This window comes from Pezoporus wallicus, unplaced genomic scaffold, assembly GCF_028554395.1.
Source record: "Pezoporus wallicus isolate ANWC-B61680 ecotype Strahan unplaced genomic scaffold, APGP_CSIRO_Pwel_v1 contig_11646, whole genome shotgun sequence".
Taxonomy (NCBI): domain Eukaryota; kingdom Metazoa; phylum Chordata; class Aves; order Psittaciformes; family Psittacidae; genus Pezoporus; species Pezoporus wallicus.
In genome coordinates this window covers 39,834-56,655 of record NW_026642060.1, presented here as the reverse complement: position 1 = coordinate 56,655, position 16,822 = coordinate 39,834, and the positions used below count along the sequence as shown (strand labels likewise).

Genomic DNA, 16,822 nt, shown 5'->3' with positions numbered 1-16,822 from the left:
GGACAAACCTGGCTAACCCGTGGCGGGGGACACAGCAGTTGTCATCTAAACAACACATTTTTGCATATAAACTGAGAATAACACGAGTGTGAATATACATGTATATATAGAGATACACAGGTACGTATATATAGGAGCAGCACTGAAAAAATCCAATCCTTTTCAGATTCAATGCAAAGTCTGATGATGATAGAAAAATGCTTTGTATTTTCTTCCTGCCTTGCCCGTCCATCTGTTTGGTTTCCTGTGGTGACAAGAGGGATTAGAGGTTGTTGATCCTGCCCTCAGAGGAGAGCACCTCGAGCAGGGACAACATCCCCTCATCGCCAGGAAGCTCGCGTGGAGCCCTGTCAGCTGAAACACTGCTTGGGAAACACAGTAAGGGAGAAACCGCTCTTCTGAAAATCAAACCTCCATAAATCCAGTCCCAAAGGAGAGTTTTCAGCACCTGTTTCCCGCACTCCCGGCCCGCGCTGCTCTGACGAGGGCTGTTGTGTTGCGGGCAGCGTGGCCGAGGTTCAGCGCTACCGGGGACTCCGGAGCATCCCCCGAGGCTGCCCGGCGGCACCCGGCGCTCGCTCGGCCGAGGCCGTGCGGGTTAATGAACCGCACTAGGGGGGAAGGAGGAGGGGGGGGGGGGGCGGTCTCTGCAGGGCGAGCGGCTGGGACCGCGGCAGCGGTAAACTGAACCGGCAAACTTCTGCGCCGGGAGGAGCGGGGATCCCGGCGGTGCCGCTGCTACCGGGCCGGGCGCGGCCGCGCCGGACCCCCCCCCCCGCACCGCTCCGACGACTCCGCGGCCTCGGCAGCAGCCACCGCCCCCCGGTGCCGCCCCCCCGGCGATCCCCCCCCCCCGCCACCTCCCGCCTCCCTCCGCGGGTGTCTGCGCGGAGGGGCCGCGCCGAGCCGGGCCATGGAGCAGCACCTGCGGCGGCTGCGGCAGGAGCTGGTAAGGGGGCACCGGGAGGGACCGGGGGGTCCCGCACCCGCGGAGCGGCCGCGGTGCCTGCGCGGAGCCTCAGCTCGGCGGGGCTCGGCCCTTTGTGGCTGGGAGCAGCCGGGCACAGCCCCAGTGCTCCTGGCCGGGGATCCCACCCGCTGCCCCCGCTCTGCACGGCCGGGAGGCGGAGGGGTGGCTCTGGGGGTCCCGGTCCGCTCGGATGAGCAGCGCCGCGCAGGGGGCTCCGCGGGCGGCAGAGACGGGATACCGGGAGCGCTCGGAAACCGGGGGGAACCTCTACAGACATCTCCGGTAATAACAACTTTACAGGAATCAAAACGATGCAGAAGGAGCGCGCCTGCAGCTTCCCATAACCCGCGAATACTTCTTCAATAGGAAACCCTTTGTCATAAATCAACAGTGTTTTTTCTCCCTCTCGTGCTCCTACTCGGATGGCAGCCTCGCTCGCTGAACTTGCATGGGCTTGTCCAGGAGCCAGAAGGTGTTGCTATAGTGGGGCATGCTAGGGGCGGATTAGGAAAAGGGAACTGATACTTCCCCAAATAGGGTTCCACCGCTTGGTAGGTCTGGCTGGGTAGTCGTGCCTTGTTCGGATACGTAGATAATGAGAACAAAAGGGGAGGACAAGGCAGAGCAAAAGCGGGTGGGTGAAGTTTCTGGATGCACAAAAGCCTCATGGTTTAGCACCTACAAGGATGTTGATTTCAGATGATCTTTGTGCAAACTGGAGTTTTATAAATACAGTAGTGCTGTCCTGCCTGCATCACAGCAAACGTTCCGTGTGTAAGCAACACCATTTGAGTGAACACAGACACACAAAGCTGTGGCTGTGCCCAGGGCAGGACCAGGCCCCCACTGGGGACACCTAAGGCCGGCTAATGGGACAAATCTCATGGAGCAAAGGCTCGAACAGCAGCATTTTATCCCCAGTAAAAGTGCCAGCCAAGACTGACGTTTAACCTGCCAGCACTATAAGAGCTCCTGAGCAAACAGAGGAGCTGGAAGAGACACTAAAACAAAGGAAAATGAGTCACTGGTATACTGTACACCAGGGTGACGGATGAGATGCAAACTGTAAACTGGGATGTGTACAGTGTATACATGCGTACTTCTATGCGCTATCCCTGGAAAAGTTCGAGGCCAAATTGGACAGGGACCTTAAAGCTCCTCCAGCTCCAACCACTGCTACAGGCAGGGACCCCTTCCACTAGAGCAGCTTGCTCCAAGCCCCTGTGTCCAACCTGGCCTTGAGCACTGCCAGGGATGGGGCAGCCACAGCTTCTCTGGGCACCCTATGCCAGCACCTCAGCACCCTCACAGGGAACAGCTTCTGCCTCAGAGCTCATCTCAGTCTCCCCTCTGGCAGGTTAAGGTTAAACCCATTACCCCTTGTCTTTTCGCTTCATACCCTTGCTATAATGCAGTAATGAGTTTTTTCACATTGTAAAACTGCAACAATTTTTATTATACCAATAAAGCAAGACCTCAGCCTGGCAAAAAAATTAAGTATATGCTTGGCTTGAAAAAGTGGGAAGGAGCCACTGTCACCTTCGCCACTCGTGACAGCTGAGAGCAGCCTACATCTTCATACGTTTGGCTTTTACAAGTCACATTCTTTCCCTGTTCCACCTCCCAGTTTTTATTGCTGCAACTTGAAAACTTCCTTTGACAGCAGGTTCTCAGGGTATCAGTGTGCAGCCTGGACGCTGCTGTGAGTGCAGGCATGTCCAGGACAGCCTGGAGGGGGACAGCGGGGAGACCCTGTGCTTTACAGCAGATCAGTAACCTTCAGGAGGAACCGAAGTGAGCTGCAGGTTGCATTTAGTGAAGGTAGGAGGACTGTATTAATTAAAACAAGCATAAAGGATATCCTGAGCAATAATGGCTTTAAGAATCGATCCTGTCAGGATAGCCTGGAATTAAAATAGATTAATGTTCCTTTAAAGACCAGCAAGCAGTGCGGGAGACAGCTGGGACCATCTGCATTGAATGGTGAGTGGGAAGTGAGCCTCCTGACCCTGCTTCTTTACCACTTTCTCCATTACTGGGCAGGTCATGCCTCCAGACATTAAATGCACCATAACCAAGACTCATGCTAGAGGAATGATGAGAAAGTCTTGGCCAGATTGAGACAATGAGCCACCTGTGGGCAGCAAAATGGGAGTCCAGTTCCAGGGCATCACTGAATGCAGAAACAGTGATTTGTTTGCATTATGGCCAAGGAGCAGCTCTGGTTGGGAGGTACAAGTGCTGAGCACCCAAGGGGTGTCACGCAGGGAAGTTCTGCCGAAGTGCCCTGTTCGAGGAGCCAGCCTTGCTGAGGCTGGTCAGTGTAACACGTGGGAGGTGGAGGCCGTTCAATCAGCAGCAGTTTAGATGGTCTTGATGTAAACCAGGCTCCGAGTGGTTTTGAGGAGGGGATTTTCTCACTGAAGAGTGGGTGTTGGCACAGCTCCCGGTTCCCACGGAAAGGTTATCTTCAGGTGGAACTCTGTCCCCCACTAGAGTGGGATTTGAGGATTCCAGCTCTGGTTTTTCTTTCTGCTTTGTGTATTAAACCCATATTTACATAACTGTGCTTATGCTACTGGTATGCCCAGTCATTCTTATGCTGGTCTTTGCCTTACCTCTGGGAAAGCTTTGCCATGACTCCCAAGGATGAATCTGACCCTTTTTATTCAATGAGATCTCCCCTGTTCCAGGCGCATGTTTTCCATTGTAAGCTGATAGCTTCTGGCATGTGTGGTGTCCCTGTGGTTGGAATTCATTCAGAAGCTTCCACACGCAAATGCTTTAGAGCCAGGAGAGCCTCAGCTGACACAGCCATTCATCCCAAGGGGATGTGGGCTTGGGGGCAGCTCTGCAGGCAGATCGATTGCTGAAGCCAGGGTCCTCATCCCAGTGCCAACAGCAGCCTGTGGAGCAGTTTTGGACAAGCCATGCCAGCTCCCTGTATGTAGAAAACAGACAAGACCTTGTTCACCTCCTCTGGAAACCACTGGAGATTTATGGACATAGTGTGGTTTGTGAGAACATGCAGGGCTGCTTTGTAGCTCTGGCGTGCTTCTCCACTCCTGTCCTCTGCCCTTCACATAACAGTTGTGAAATGTGCCACAGGGCTTCTGAATCTTCCCTTAATGCAATCAATTCCAATACCAAAAGCCCTCTTGACTTTACTGTCTGGATTCAGGGTCTGGAAACATCCTTCTGAGGCACAGAAGTATTATGTCTGCTTTCTGAGTTACAGAATGTTATCTCAGCTGAAAGATCAGATTTAACAAGAATTGTCTTGCTCGGGGATTAGCAGAGAGGAATTTCATTTCCATGTCTCATGCTGCAGATGGCATTACCTCCATAAATGTTCTGACTCGGGGATTGTTTGCATTTATACATAGCAACATCAGCACGTGTAGCATGGGATTGGCGTTTTGAGGCTCTTCTGCAACAGGAATAAATCATTTAGTATCTAGCTAGGGACTGGCGAGTTCATGGGCAGATTTATCTTGCAGTTGGGGTTTGTATGGCTGTAGTGGGCAAGGGGTCACAGTCGAGTTAGCTGTAACTGTAGCTTGCATGTTTTGGTCTTTCTTGAGGAATCCAGGATATTTCTGGGTTTTCTGTTGCTTTTGCTAGGAGGAAAGCCATTAAAGTAGGCATTTAAAACCAATCTCACGACTCTTGTCTTGAGCTTCTGAATGTTCTCCTTGCACATGCATCATAAATGCATCAAATTATTGAGTCTGATAGAGTCTGACTCCCTTCTTACACTAAATTATGTCCTGGTAGATAATGTTTCTTGCTATGAATATCTTGCAGGAATAGAACATTTGGTCTGTGTGAAAAATGCAGCAATTATTTTTACTCTTTGTCTCACACTGGCTCCTATTCTGGTAACTGTGTCATGCTCAAAAAGGAGTCTGCTGTGTTTTCATCACTGCTGTTTCTAAAGGGGCAGCTCTTGTAACGTGCAGTGTGCATGAGTGACAGCCACCAGGTCTAACATCACTGCTCACAACTCCAACCGGTGGAAACACTCAGCTCCATTTGTGTCCCTGCTGATAAAGCGGTCCCTTTAAAAGTGGCTTCACCCATCGCTGCTTAGAAACTTGGGTGGTTATCTCAGCATCTCATTCCTTGCTTGTGCCTTCAGGGAAGGTGCAAAGGAGTAACTTGACAGCAGATGTCCTGTCACATATAACCCGGGGAGAGAAAAAGCAGTTGTGGGCTTTGTCTGCTTGTTTATTTCCAGAGAAGACTCCTAAAGAAGATGATGAACTTTTTTAGCCTCCCAGTTGCACATATTCAGGAATGTTAAAAAACAGATCCCCAAGGAAGCAGACTGCTGGGCTGAAAGCCAACACGTTTAACCATCATCTTCAATGGTCAGTCTGTGCATCAAGGCTTGTTAGTCTCTCTTATCCTTGGGTTGTGAGTGAAAGTCTGAAGGCTGGACTTCTTTTTGATCCATTTATGTCCTGGTTGTAGAGAACTGATTTTCTAATTTGCCTTTAAACATAGCAAGTGTGTTTGGGAAGCACAGAACAGTATCGTTGTAATGGAAAGGAAGGCAATTGAGTAAGGAGGATGGTTAATTGAGCAACAGGAACCATGGCTTTCATGGTAAACATCTGTTTAAGATCTATTTAAACTATTGAGAGAAAAGAAGAATCCTCAGTAAAGTGTCATCATCCTTCTTCTTTCAGCTAAATTATGAGCTCACATTTAACAGCCTCATTTACACCTAAAATACTCTGGGAGGACAAGAAGTGAAAATGAGACTCGACATTCTTGTGATAAAATACAAAGACAAAGAGAAGATTGCAGGCCCTTGGCATCCATCGGGGGAAAGAGAAAGGGGCAACATGAAGCAGGAAAGCAGCTCTCTGAGCCCTGCAGCATGCTCTGCAGAGTTATGCCCAGCCACAATTGCAGGCTTGTTGAAGATTAATCTAGTGAGTGACCCAAAGGGAAACACGGAAACAATACCATCAGCTCAGCAGTTCTGAAATAATTTTGGTCTCTCTTATGTCATCCTCTTTAAATACCAATTGTTTGTTGCTGGGCCTGTTGCCTATCAGCACTATTATTAAGTACTGCTATTTGCCATTTGTTCTTTCCTGTCCTCTTAGTAATAACTTCCTCTCTTTGCTTGTCTTTTACCTAAGAGCTGGACATCTGTCTTCCTCCTCATTACGACAAACACACTCCGAACTCTTCTTCTCAGTTCTCTGTGCTGAGCTGAAAGCCGTGGTGCGTTAGTTGGGTTTTTCCTTTTCCCCTTCAGCATCCCCAGGCTGCTGCAGCCCTGGGCAGGCCAGATGTGTGAATGGGCTGGGAGTGCAGACAGCTGTGGCTCAAGGGAAATGATGGGAACTGAATCCTGAGAACTCTCTGAAGGTAGATGCTAATAGGAGAGCATTAGTTCCCCAGGTGGGTTAGAAAAGTTACTTCTTTACTTGGGAAGTGACAAGTAAAATGTCCCTTATTTGCACATCTCAGGTATTTGGGGTTGAATTTGATAAAATGCCAGTGTCTGGTAGAGGCTATTCCTTGGGGCAAGTTGTCCTCCTGCTGTGCTAATCAGTGCTGGAAGATCACTGCTGTATAAACTGTGTAAACCCATTGTGGTTGTAGTCTGGGAATAAGTATGTTGAGGCAGTCATTGAAAAGGCTTGGCTTACAAAGCAAGCGATGCCTGTGCTACTCAGAATGTAGATTTCCTATGTAAAAAGCCTCCGTATCTGAACTCTGACAGTTTTGCAGGATGCTTCCTGTTTGATTTCCCCTCTCATGTTGAATATTCCTTGATGCTCATTTGAAAGTGCTCGAAAAGCTTTTGAATTTTACACTCAATTTTCAAGGTCTGGGGTGACTGTCATTTAAGCAAGCTTTGCTTTGAAGAGGCATTTAGCCAGAGCTGCCTTGTTCGTGCCTTCACAGAAGGTAATGTCTTATTGCTGGAGAAAGGAACATTTAACATCACACACTGAATCCCAGCCACTAACATAGAACACGCACATCACAACTGGGCTTAGTCCTGTATGTGCCTGTCTTGCTATAAAAGGCACGTGTTGGCTTGTTCAGAATCAGGCTAACACTTTTTCCTGCCAATTTTTAGGGTCTGCAAGAGTTTCAGGAATAATAATAATGAGATTTCAATTTGAGGCATGTGATTTTTAAGTGTTGTATAGAAATCTGAACATCTGCAAGTTGTCATAGTCCTAACAGGGCTTTTCTTGGAAGCAGACGTGCCAACCAACCACTTTGAAGCACAAAATTAGACACCAGAGTCCCTTGAAATGCTGACATACTTGTGAACAGAGACCAGCAGATATAAGAAGGGAGGATGCTGCTGAGCAATATCTGTGCTAGACCAAAGGTTTTGCAGCGAACGCAGTTTCCCCTGTGCCCTGCTCTGCGGCTCCTCTGAATGTGGGGCCCATTCAACAGCAAGTTTGGGATTTACAGCTCAAACACACACAGGACGGCACATCTCCTGATGCCCCGTGGTGGCCAGCTTACATAATGTCACTTGCATAACCTCAGCAAGTACAGTTAGGGTCTCTCTCTGTGCCAGATTAAGGCTCTCTGGGGTTTTACATCACATTCACGCTCTGTTTGGAATTGCACTTCATCACAAATTCAAGCTCCAGCTTTCTTGTAGGACAAGACAAGGGGGAATGGCTTTAACCTGCCAGAGGGGAGACTGAGAGGAGCTCTTAGACAGAAGCTCTTCCCTGTGAGGGTGCTGAGGCGCTGGCACAGGGTGCCCAGAGAAGCTGTGGCTGCCCCATCCCTGGCAGTGCTCAAGGCCAGGTTGGACACAGGGGCTCGGAGCAAGCTGCTCTAGTGGAAGGGGTCCCTGCCCGTGGCAGGGGGCTGGAACTGGATGAGCTTTAAGCTCCCTTCCAACCCAACCCAGTCTGGGATTCTATGAAATAGCTCCTTTGTCCAGAAAGAAAAGCGCTGGATTCTGAGCTTTTGGGGCTCAAGTCTTTTCTTGTCGGGGGAGACTGGTTCTGCCTGTGAGAAAGAACCACGCTGACAACTAATTCTGCCTATGAGAAGCTAATGCTTGGTAGATCCTTGCTGGCTGAGGCATGCACTGTAATGCTACCACCCATCAGGGGCAGTTAATTGAATCAAGGAGGTGAACAGTGGAGCCGGCAGCATATGCTGAGGGCTTGATGAGCCCAATCATTACCGCAGGACCCTCGTCACTCACCACGGCACAATTACAGCCCAGTGCCAGCTGGGGGATTTGATGGGAAGTGGCCAATGAGGGGCCAAGCTGGCTCCAAATCCAGCTTTTTGCAAAGCCCCAGATAAAGCAGACTCGCATTAAGGCGGCGAGAAAGGTTAGGACGAGAAGCATTACAGCAAATCTGGAGAGGTAAGGTGATAGTTTTGTCTGAGGCTTGCAGAGCATATGGCCCCAGGTTTTGAAGGGGTAACCCAAGAGCTGGGCTAGTGTGTAAGTGGGGCATTATTTGCATGTCTGCAGAAGTAGAGGTTTCTTTGCTGACGTTAAACAGTTGGATAGCTGGAGACACCTGATAGCGTAACTGGGAAGCTAAACAGAGATTTTCTGTACCTTCATAGCTTGTGCGCTCATCCGGGTGATAAATGCGTTTCTTGGGAGTGAAGCTCTGGAAACCAATTGCAACGTGGTGGCTGGTTTCAGGTTCTGGGGTTTGAAAAGGAGATTTGTGGTCAGAAACTGCTGAGGAGCTTTCCACTTACAGGGCTAGGTTGCTACAGAGGGGGTTTTGGTGAGTGCTCTTTCTCACTGGTCAGATCCATGCACAGAAATGGAAATAGAGCAAGTAATTGAGCTGACTTAGTTAAAATGAAGGAGATGTGAAGAAGCGTGATGATGTAAAGCTGAACATAAGATGCATTTTTGCTTTCTCACCCAAAGCTTAGGCTCCATTGTTGTACAGAAATTGTGACAGCCTTTTAAACTCTTTATGGACAGCAGAGGCTGAAGGTTTTCCTAGACACTGGTAATCTCTTTGGCAAACCACCTTATATCAGAGCAACATGGCTTCACCTCCAGCCCTGCTGTTCTTCCCCTCCTTCCCATTCCCTACTGCCCCTCTCTGCTTAGAAAACAAGTGGCAGCTGTTGGAAAGTAGAACCCATTTGTTTTATGATGCTGCTTTGGGAATATGATCCAGATCCTGCATGAGAGCACACAAGCAACAGAGCGAAAGAGCAGTGAGTTTAGAAGCTCTGGAAAATAACTTGCTTATTTTAAGTCTAGTAAAGGAACTTAAATCTTTATAGCAAGGCTCAGGGATAAAGCAGAACTACTCGAGATCCTAGTGTGGAAATTGAAGAGATTGATAGTTTAATGTGAGTAATTCTAGAGTTTGTCGGTTGTTTTGTACAAGATTAAGCGCACTGAAATCTCTCTGATTATCCTGCAGCGAGAGGTGCCTGTAATGAGGGTGTTGAGCTCTGAATCCATTATTCTATAGCAACAATGCGATTCTTGTTGGGGTTATTTCTCATTTACTTGAGCGCTTTAGGTAAAGAAACAAGGCTCTCCATGGAAGGCACTTGTGTTCGCTGTTCTGACTCCTCACTTCAGTTGGCTACAGGCACAAAGGAGAACATGCTATGACTGGCAACAGCCAAAACCATTCATAGCTCTACACCTTGGCCTCTGCCAAGCAATTAATGGAAACAAGCTATTTTTGTTGTCAGGTCAAAAAACCCACTCCTGCCAGCTCCTCCTCTTCCTAGAGGGAAACTCCTAGGAAAGTCTAAGAAAAATCAATTGCTGTTCCATGAAATGGATGTAGTACAGTAGGATGCATCTAAAACGTAGTGGGTAGGAAGAGGTGATGTTTCAGCAAGCTGCTCAGCCCAGCTCTCCTGCCCTTGGGTCGGGGTTTTCTTGCTCTCTCCTGACAACACTGACTCTATCCCTGCTTCCCTCCCCAGCTGTCCATGAAGGAGGTCGGAGACGGGCTGCACGAGCAGATGAACTGCATGATGGGTGCACTGCAGGAGCTGAAACTCCTCCAGGTCCAGACAGCTCTGGAGCAGCTGGACATCTCGGGGAGCCGAAGCCCTGTCTCTGGCACTGAGCAGCACCAATGCTGCCGAAGGAGCAGAGACAGGCCCAGGGCCCAGCAGGATGAGCAGCCACATGGGGAGGAATCGGAGGACCCCAGCCCCTCATCCCTCGCCTGCACTGTGCCACAGTCAGTGGGTTTGTGCCCTCCCAGTGCACTCCCAGAGGCTGACCACCTTGGAGACACCCTGTCCTCCTTCAGGAGCCTCTGTGCTGAGGATGCTTATCACCCAAAAGGACCTTCCTCTGTGTTGAGCAGAGCACAGCCCATCCGCCCAAGAACATGCGAGCCCAGCCGCCAGGGCACAGCTGGGGGGTGGCCAGCATGCCAGGAGTGCCTGGGGTGTGATGATGGCCACGACTGGACATCCTCCCTCATGTCCCAGAGCAGGAATCGGCAGCCATTGGTCCTGGGGGATAACATCTTTGCAGACTTGGTTGGGAACTGGTTGGATCTGCCAGAGCTGGATAAAAAGGGGGAGAAGAGCGAAGTGTCCCTGTCCATGAGCAGATCCCAGGAGCTCTGCAGGAAGTTCTCCCTCACAGCCAACATCTTCAAGAAGTTCCTGAGGAGCGTTCGGCCAGACCGAGACAAGCTGCTCAAGGAGAAACCTTGCTGGTTGCCACCTGAAGACAAACAGCCCGAGATATCCAAGAGACCCAAAAAGATGAACAAACTCAAGGGGACATTTTACTTCCCACTGCATGGGAACATCCAGAACCATCACAGCAAAGCAGAGAGGTGCCCAAAGGCAGAAAGCAATAACGAGAAACCCCGAATCGGCACTAAGAAAGTCCACGATACCATAACCTACACCCAGTCTGGGTTTGACATCAATACGGCTGTTTGGGTCTGAGCTTGGTGGTGTTCTCTGCTCTGCCAAGCAATTGTTTCACACTGGAGAGGAGCTGGAGGCCGTACACCACTCCTCAGGAGACCTCAGAGCTCTCAACATAGACTGAGATGAGTCCTCTGCAAAGCTTCAGTCACCTGCACGTGGCATTTTCCAGAGGACTGAGGGACTGATACTGCAAAAAGAACCAGAACCTTGAGCAGCTTTAGGGTGAGTGGTGCCCCAGACCACCCGCTCCTGGAGCCTGGCTTATGAGCACCACTTCAGGCCCATTCCATCGTCTCCGAGATAGCTGCAGCACAAAACTCACTGTGTGCATGTGTGTGTACGTGTGCAAATTATATAGTTTTTTAAAAAGATCTATTCCTGCTTGTGTGCACTTAAAGCTGGGTTAGAAGCCAGGCACCTGAAGCACTTGTTAAATGGGAAGAAATCAGTTTGAATTTGTAAGACTCGAGCAATTGCTAATGGCGAGGGGGGATGACCCCCAGTTTTGGTGCATTTCAGCTGTGGGGTTTGCCCCTTAAACTGCATCTCCCTTGAGCTCCCAGCATATCCCCTTCCTCTGCCAGTGAAACCAATAGGACTCAAAGAGCCTTTCATGGAAACTGGTGGCTCCAAGCTGTGATTTTACCTCTCCCCCCTTGCCCTTCTCCCCACGGGTCACACCAGATGCCGTGTTGCGAGAGTGTATTGTTGAGATTGCACCAAGATATGAAATTGCAGCAGATATTTGTATTTGTTGTTTCCCAGTGCTGTTGTGTACAAACCTCCTCTTGACAGAGCCTCCTTCCTCACTGTCCGGCTCTCCAAGAGTTACCAATAAAGCCACACTGGGTCTCCAGCATGCTACAGAGCATGGGGTGACCACAGTCCTGCTTTTCTCCAGCACAGAAGCCTCTGTGTTTCACCATCACGAGCCCAAAGGGCCAGGCTGGCAGGGGATGGAGCAGAGAGCGCGCTGTTTGTGTCAGCCTGTTCCCAGCCGGGAGCTTGGGGAGCAGCCAGGAGAGTTTCCATTCAAGGAGAGGTTATAAATCATAGCAGGGAGAAGAGCTGCAGCCAGAGGTCCCTGCCAGGGTCCCAGCGCTGCTCTGGAGGAGCCACGGCCCATGCACATCCCTGAGGGCCTTTGGGTAGCACTTTAATATCCATTGCATGGTAACGCTTCAATATCACAGTGTGGGGAGCAGCAGAGGGAGAAATGTTTTGGGGGGGGGAACAGAGGGAAGGGGCTCAGGGCTGTGCAGCCCCTGGCTTGTGGATGGGGACTCCACAGGCCCTGCCGTGGTCCTCTCCTCGCCATCCCTGCAGCTAAACATGACCCAGGCAATTCCCCCCCAGCTCCATGAGCCCCAAACCTGAGAGCACAAAGCCTGTGGCTCGCAGCTCCCCCCTTCCATTAGCCATGAGGCTCACCAGATGCTCTGGGTGCAGCAGTGTTATGTTGCACAAACCTGTTCCACTCACTCCAAGCTTGGGAAGGGGCTTATGTGTGAGCAGTAGTAGCTTTCTGAAGCATGCAATCCTATTCCCGTTGTAACTTCCCAAGACACAGGCCGCTGGAGCACAGGCATGAAGGGAGGTGATTTTTTTTCCCCTTGCAAATTAAATATAGGCACAAGACAAGCCCCATTTCTGCCCATACAAGGAGAGGAGCGGGTCAGCCTCTGAAAGCTTCGCTCAGCACATTTCAGGAACCTGACTTACAAGCTTTTGTTTTGCCTCCTCACACGCTGTAGGTCTGCTTGGTTTCCCCCTTCATTTCTTTGCATGCTAAAAGGCTGTTTCTAAAGCATTTTGTTTTCCTCCTCTTTTGTCAATAGTTCATCCTGTTTGTTACAAATACATCCCCCCCCCCAGCTCCCACCAACCTTCCCATAGGGTCAGCAAAGGGAAGGAGCTTTCTATGAGCCACAGCACAAGTACAACAGATGCCCTCCACCAACCTGAGTCCCCAACGAGCACAGCCTCACCCCAGGGTTTCCCTGCCCTCCAGCACCCCCAGCCCCACATCCTGCCTGTACCTGCTTGGCATTGAAGACTGAGCCCCATAGAGAGAGGAGCACCACGGTGACCAGAGAGAGGTTATGCCCCACACCAGGGGCTTTTTAAGCTTATCACAGAGCATTGCCCTCAGCTGTGATGGGAGGGGAACAAGCAAGAGGCCAGGCTGAGCACAGCGAGGGCATGGTTATGGCTACAGCAACACTTGGGCTGAGAGATGAAGGGTACGTTTGTGCAGCTGGTTACCCCCCCAAGGCCACCCATTATCCAGCAAACAGGAGGTGTTTATGCAGGGCATGGAGATCTGGAGCCTAAAAACGCACATTGGGAATCTGCTCCGTGGGAAAAGCAGTTCCCAGGGGTTGCTCCCTGATTCTTCCTGTTGATGAGGCCTCATCCAGCCCCCAGCACCTTGCAGAGGCCATGAAACCCAGGTCTTTATCAACACAGAATCAGCCTGGTTTGGGTTGGAAGGGACCTTAAAGCTCATCCAGCTCCAACCCCTGCCATGGGCAGGGACCCCTTCCATAGAGCAGCTTGCTCCAAGCCCCTGTGTCCAACCTGGCCTTGAACACTGCCAGGGATGGGGCAGCCACAGCTTCTCTGGGCACCCTGTGCCAGCGCCTCAGCACCCTCACAGGGAAGAGCTTCTGCCTCAGATCTAACAGAACTCATGGGCGCTGTGCCCACGCTTGTGCTCCCTCAAACCCCGATCCCTCCCCTCACTCCCATGGGGCTGCTCCCGAGCTGGGGCTCTCACCAGGAGCCAACGGGAGGTTTCCCTTGAGAAAGAGCCCTTCTGGCCCCGTGTGCTCCCAGCAGCTGCCCCGGCCCCCGGGCAGCACCGGCTCATCCTGCCCTGCGCGCTGAGCTCCCAGATCAGCTGCTGGCCCAGCCCTGCCTGCCCTGCTCCGAGCAAACACCATTGTTGGACATGGAAAGGGCAGCTCTGGGCCCCAGCTGCTGCCCTCCTGTCCCTTTCCCACCCAAAACCATCCCATTGCCAAGCCTGTGCCCACATCCATCACCAGCGCCCGGCTGCAGGGACCCCAAGGGGTGAACCCCAGCCCCGCAGCGGTGCCATTTGCTTGATTTCTCCTTTTCCCAAGGGATCAGATCCCACCAGGGCGCTTGGCAGGCAGCTGACCAAATGCCCAGCATGGTTTCAAATGCGTTTACGTCCTCCCTGCCTCTGAAGTGTGCCTTCAACAGATGGTTTACATCAAAATAGGATTGTTCAGGGTGGTTTGCAGTGACAAATTCAGTGTGACCTGGGCTTTAAGCAGCCACGGGAGGATTGCAGGGAAATGTGGCTGGGTCCCACAGGTCTGAAGGAAAAAAGTACGTAATAAATATGTTTTAAGAGAATAAGGATTCAAATAATAAAGAGCATCACCCAAGCCAGCATCCAACCTGATTTAATGTCCAGGGCAGGATCTGCTCATAGACCACAGCAGGACTTGTGAATCACCATTGCACTTCTCCAGGGACTGTTCCTGAAATGATAATGGCTTTTTCTCCTCTTTTCTTTTCCATGAAACTGTCATGAAATAGTTCCCTGTTATTAAGTACGAAACCCAACTAATTAGCACAATGACAGCCTCTAATGAGGCCCTGCTGCGTTCTGCATCTTTAATAGGAGCCGTTAATACCAAACACAGGACAATAATTAGAGGCACACGCCCCCCCATGAACCTACCCATGGAAGGCAAACGAAGCTTGGGCATTCCAGTTTATTAGAAACCTCTTGTTCCCGGGGGATGCTCGACCCAGATGGGATCAAAAGCACCGGAGTGAATTTGACGCCAGTAACATTCAGTCAAACACCAGGGATTAATAAACTGGCACAAGAGGAGCTGCTCTTCCCTGTGCCCTCGGGATCTGCAGCCAAGGGGAGGAGGGTGGTGCTGGTGCCAGCTCTGCCTTTGACAAACAGCCCCCGTTCAGCGCAGGAGGGCAGAAGGAAGGGGCAGGTCGGACACCCCTGCGATGGAGAGGTGCTGGATCTGGCCGTACAGCTTAATGCCTAGAGAGGATTTGGCTCTTAACATTAATAGGGTGCTTTTCCAGGAGCTGCTCTTCACACTGCCTCCCTTGGCTTCCCCTGCCCCGCTACCATCCTGCTCTTCCAGCCAGATGGCCTCCAGAAGGCTCCCAAATGTGCCTGTAATTAAAAAGCCTTTATTTTCAAAACCATTTCACAGCTTATTCTTGTGACAATGGGATGGGGCTTCTTAGGCTAATGCTGGGCAAGAGGGAAGGAAAACACAGGCTGGCTGCTGCCTGGTGTGTTTCCAGTCCCATTGACACAGGTTATATTTACTGTATAACTGCTGAAGACAAGGCTCCCCTGCACCCTGCAAACCTGCAGCATCGCTGAAGCCTCCCAAGGACCGGGGCTTGTCTTCCCTAATGATGCTCAGCTCAGTCACTGTTAACCACCCGTGCGCTTTGACTGCAGAATGAGCAAATTGAACAGTTTCCCCTCAATTCCCCTCATACTGAGTCTGGCAGGAAGGAAACCGATGGTCACATCCACAGGGTGCCCAGAGAAGCTGTGGCTGCCCCATCCCTGGCAGTGTTCAAGGCCAGGCTGGACACAGGGGCTTGGAGCAAGCTGCTCTAGTGGAAGGGGTCCCTGCCTGTGGCAGGGGTTGGAGCTGGATGAGCTTTAAGGTCCCTCCCAACCCAAACCTGTCTGGGATTCCGTGATCCTCCCTGAACCAAGATCCATTTTATTCAAAGTTCAGCACTGTTTTATTCACTCCAGCACATTCCCAATCACCTCCATTATTATTAATCAGCAGCAGAATCTCTTCTACTTCTTTAAGCAGCGTTGCTACCACAAGGACAGTGCCTCTTCAGCATCCCTGTCTCTGCAGAAGGACGCTGTGTTTTATTCCTCTTTCCTTTTGCTCAAGTCCATTTGTTTCCACGTGGCATTTCTAACCAAGGGACCGGACCCCCCCTTCCAGCTGGCAGCACTCCATGTGCTGGTGTTACAGCATAAATAAACCTCAGTGTCCCTGGGCCAGGCTGGGCTCTGGCATGGTCTGGGGAGCCCATGGGGGCTCAGCTGGGGGGGGATCAGTCCTCCAGCAGCTTCTCATCTGTGTTTTCCAGGAGCGTTTCCTGCAGTAAGAGCCTCGGAGCTGGCTCAGGTTTCCTGCCTCTGCAGAACAGGAAAGGGGAAAATCAATATCCCAGAAAGAAGAAACGCCTGATTCAGTGTCGGGGCTCACCTTGAGCAGGCTGGAGGTTAATGCGGGAAGCGCTTTCCGACGTGCTATAAATCACAGACTCATAGGATGGTTTGGCTCGGAGGGGACCTTAAAGATTATAAACGCATGCTTAAATGCCACCAGGGCCAGCAGGACCCAGGAGGGGAAGCTGAAGGGTCCCTGCTCACACTCATGCCATCGTTTACATTAAAGTCAACCAGGATGCAGGGGGACAGGGCTGGATGTGGCCACAGCACAGGGAGAGCTCCGGGCTGCCCTGGCTCGGGGGCTGTCACCTCCTCCATGGGGCTGGCAGAGAGCAGAGCCGGGTGCTCACGGCACAGGGATGCTTTACCCCGGCTTTACCATGTGGCTTCTGTGCCGGCTCCGGCACTGCCTGGGGGTCCCCCTGCTCAGTCGATGAGAAGGGCGATGAGCTCCCTCATTAGCAGCCTCCGCAGGCAGCGCAGGTGCCCTTCCCCAGACGGGCTCCCGACGTGGGGCTGCAGTCAGCGGTGGGGCATTTCCAGCGCGGAGATAAGGAACGGGACATCCTGCCAGCACTAATGAATCCCCTCGCGGGGCTGTGACAGCCGCTGCCCCCCCGGCAGAGCCTGGCTGAGAGCTGCGGGAGCACCTCCAAAGGGCCCGCACGCAGGGGGAAGCAGCAGGAGGAAGCTCTGGGGCTGAGAGA

The 16,822-nt window shown here is 51.4% G+C and overlaps 1 protein-coding gene across 1 annotated transcript; it reads left to right on the top strand.

Annotated features, from left to right (window-relative positions):
• Positions 1-850: 850 nt before the first annotated feature.
• Positions 851-11,022, top strand: INKA2 (inka box actin regulator 2). The gene is made up of 2 exons (XM_057426914.1): positions 851-949; positions 9,914-11,022. The coding sequence occupies exons 1-2, from the start codon at positions 914-916 to the stop codon at positions 10,901-10,903; spliced, it is 1,026 nt and encodes a 341-aa protein (XP_057282897.1). The 5' UTR covers positions 851-913; the 3' UTR covers positions 10,904-11,022.
• Positions 11,023-16,822: the final 5,800 nt, after the last annotated feature.

Bases quoted from the DNA above. Each gene is read 5' to 3' on its own strand.
- INKA2 (XM_057426914.1), top strand. From the start codon at position 914: ATGGAGCAGCACCTGCGGCGGCTGCGGCAGGAGCTG. The intron at 950-9,913 runs GTAAGGGGGCAC...TTCCCTCCCCAG, and splicing joins GGCGGCTGCGGCAGGAGCTG to CTGTCCATGAAGGAGGTCGG.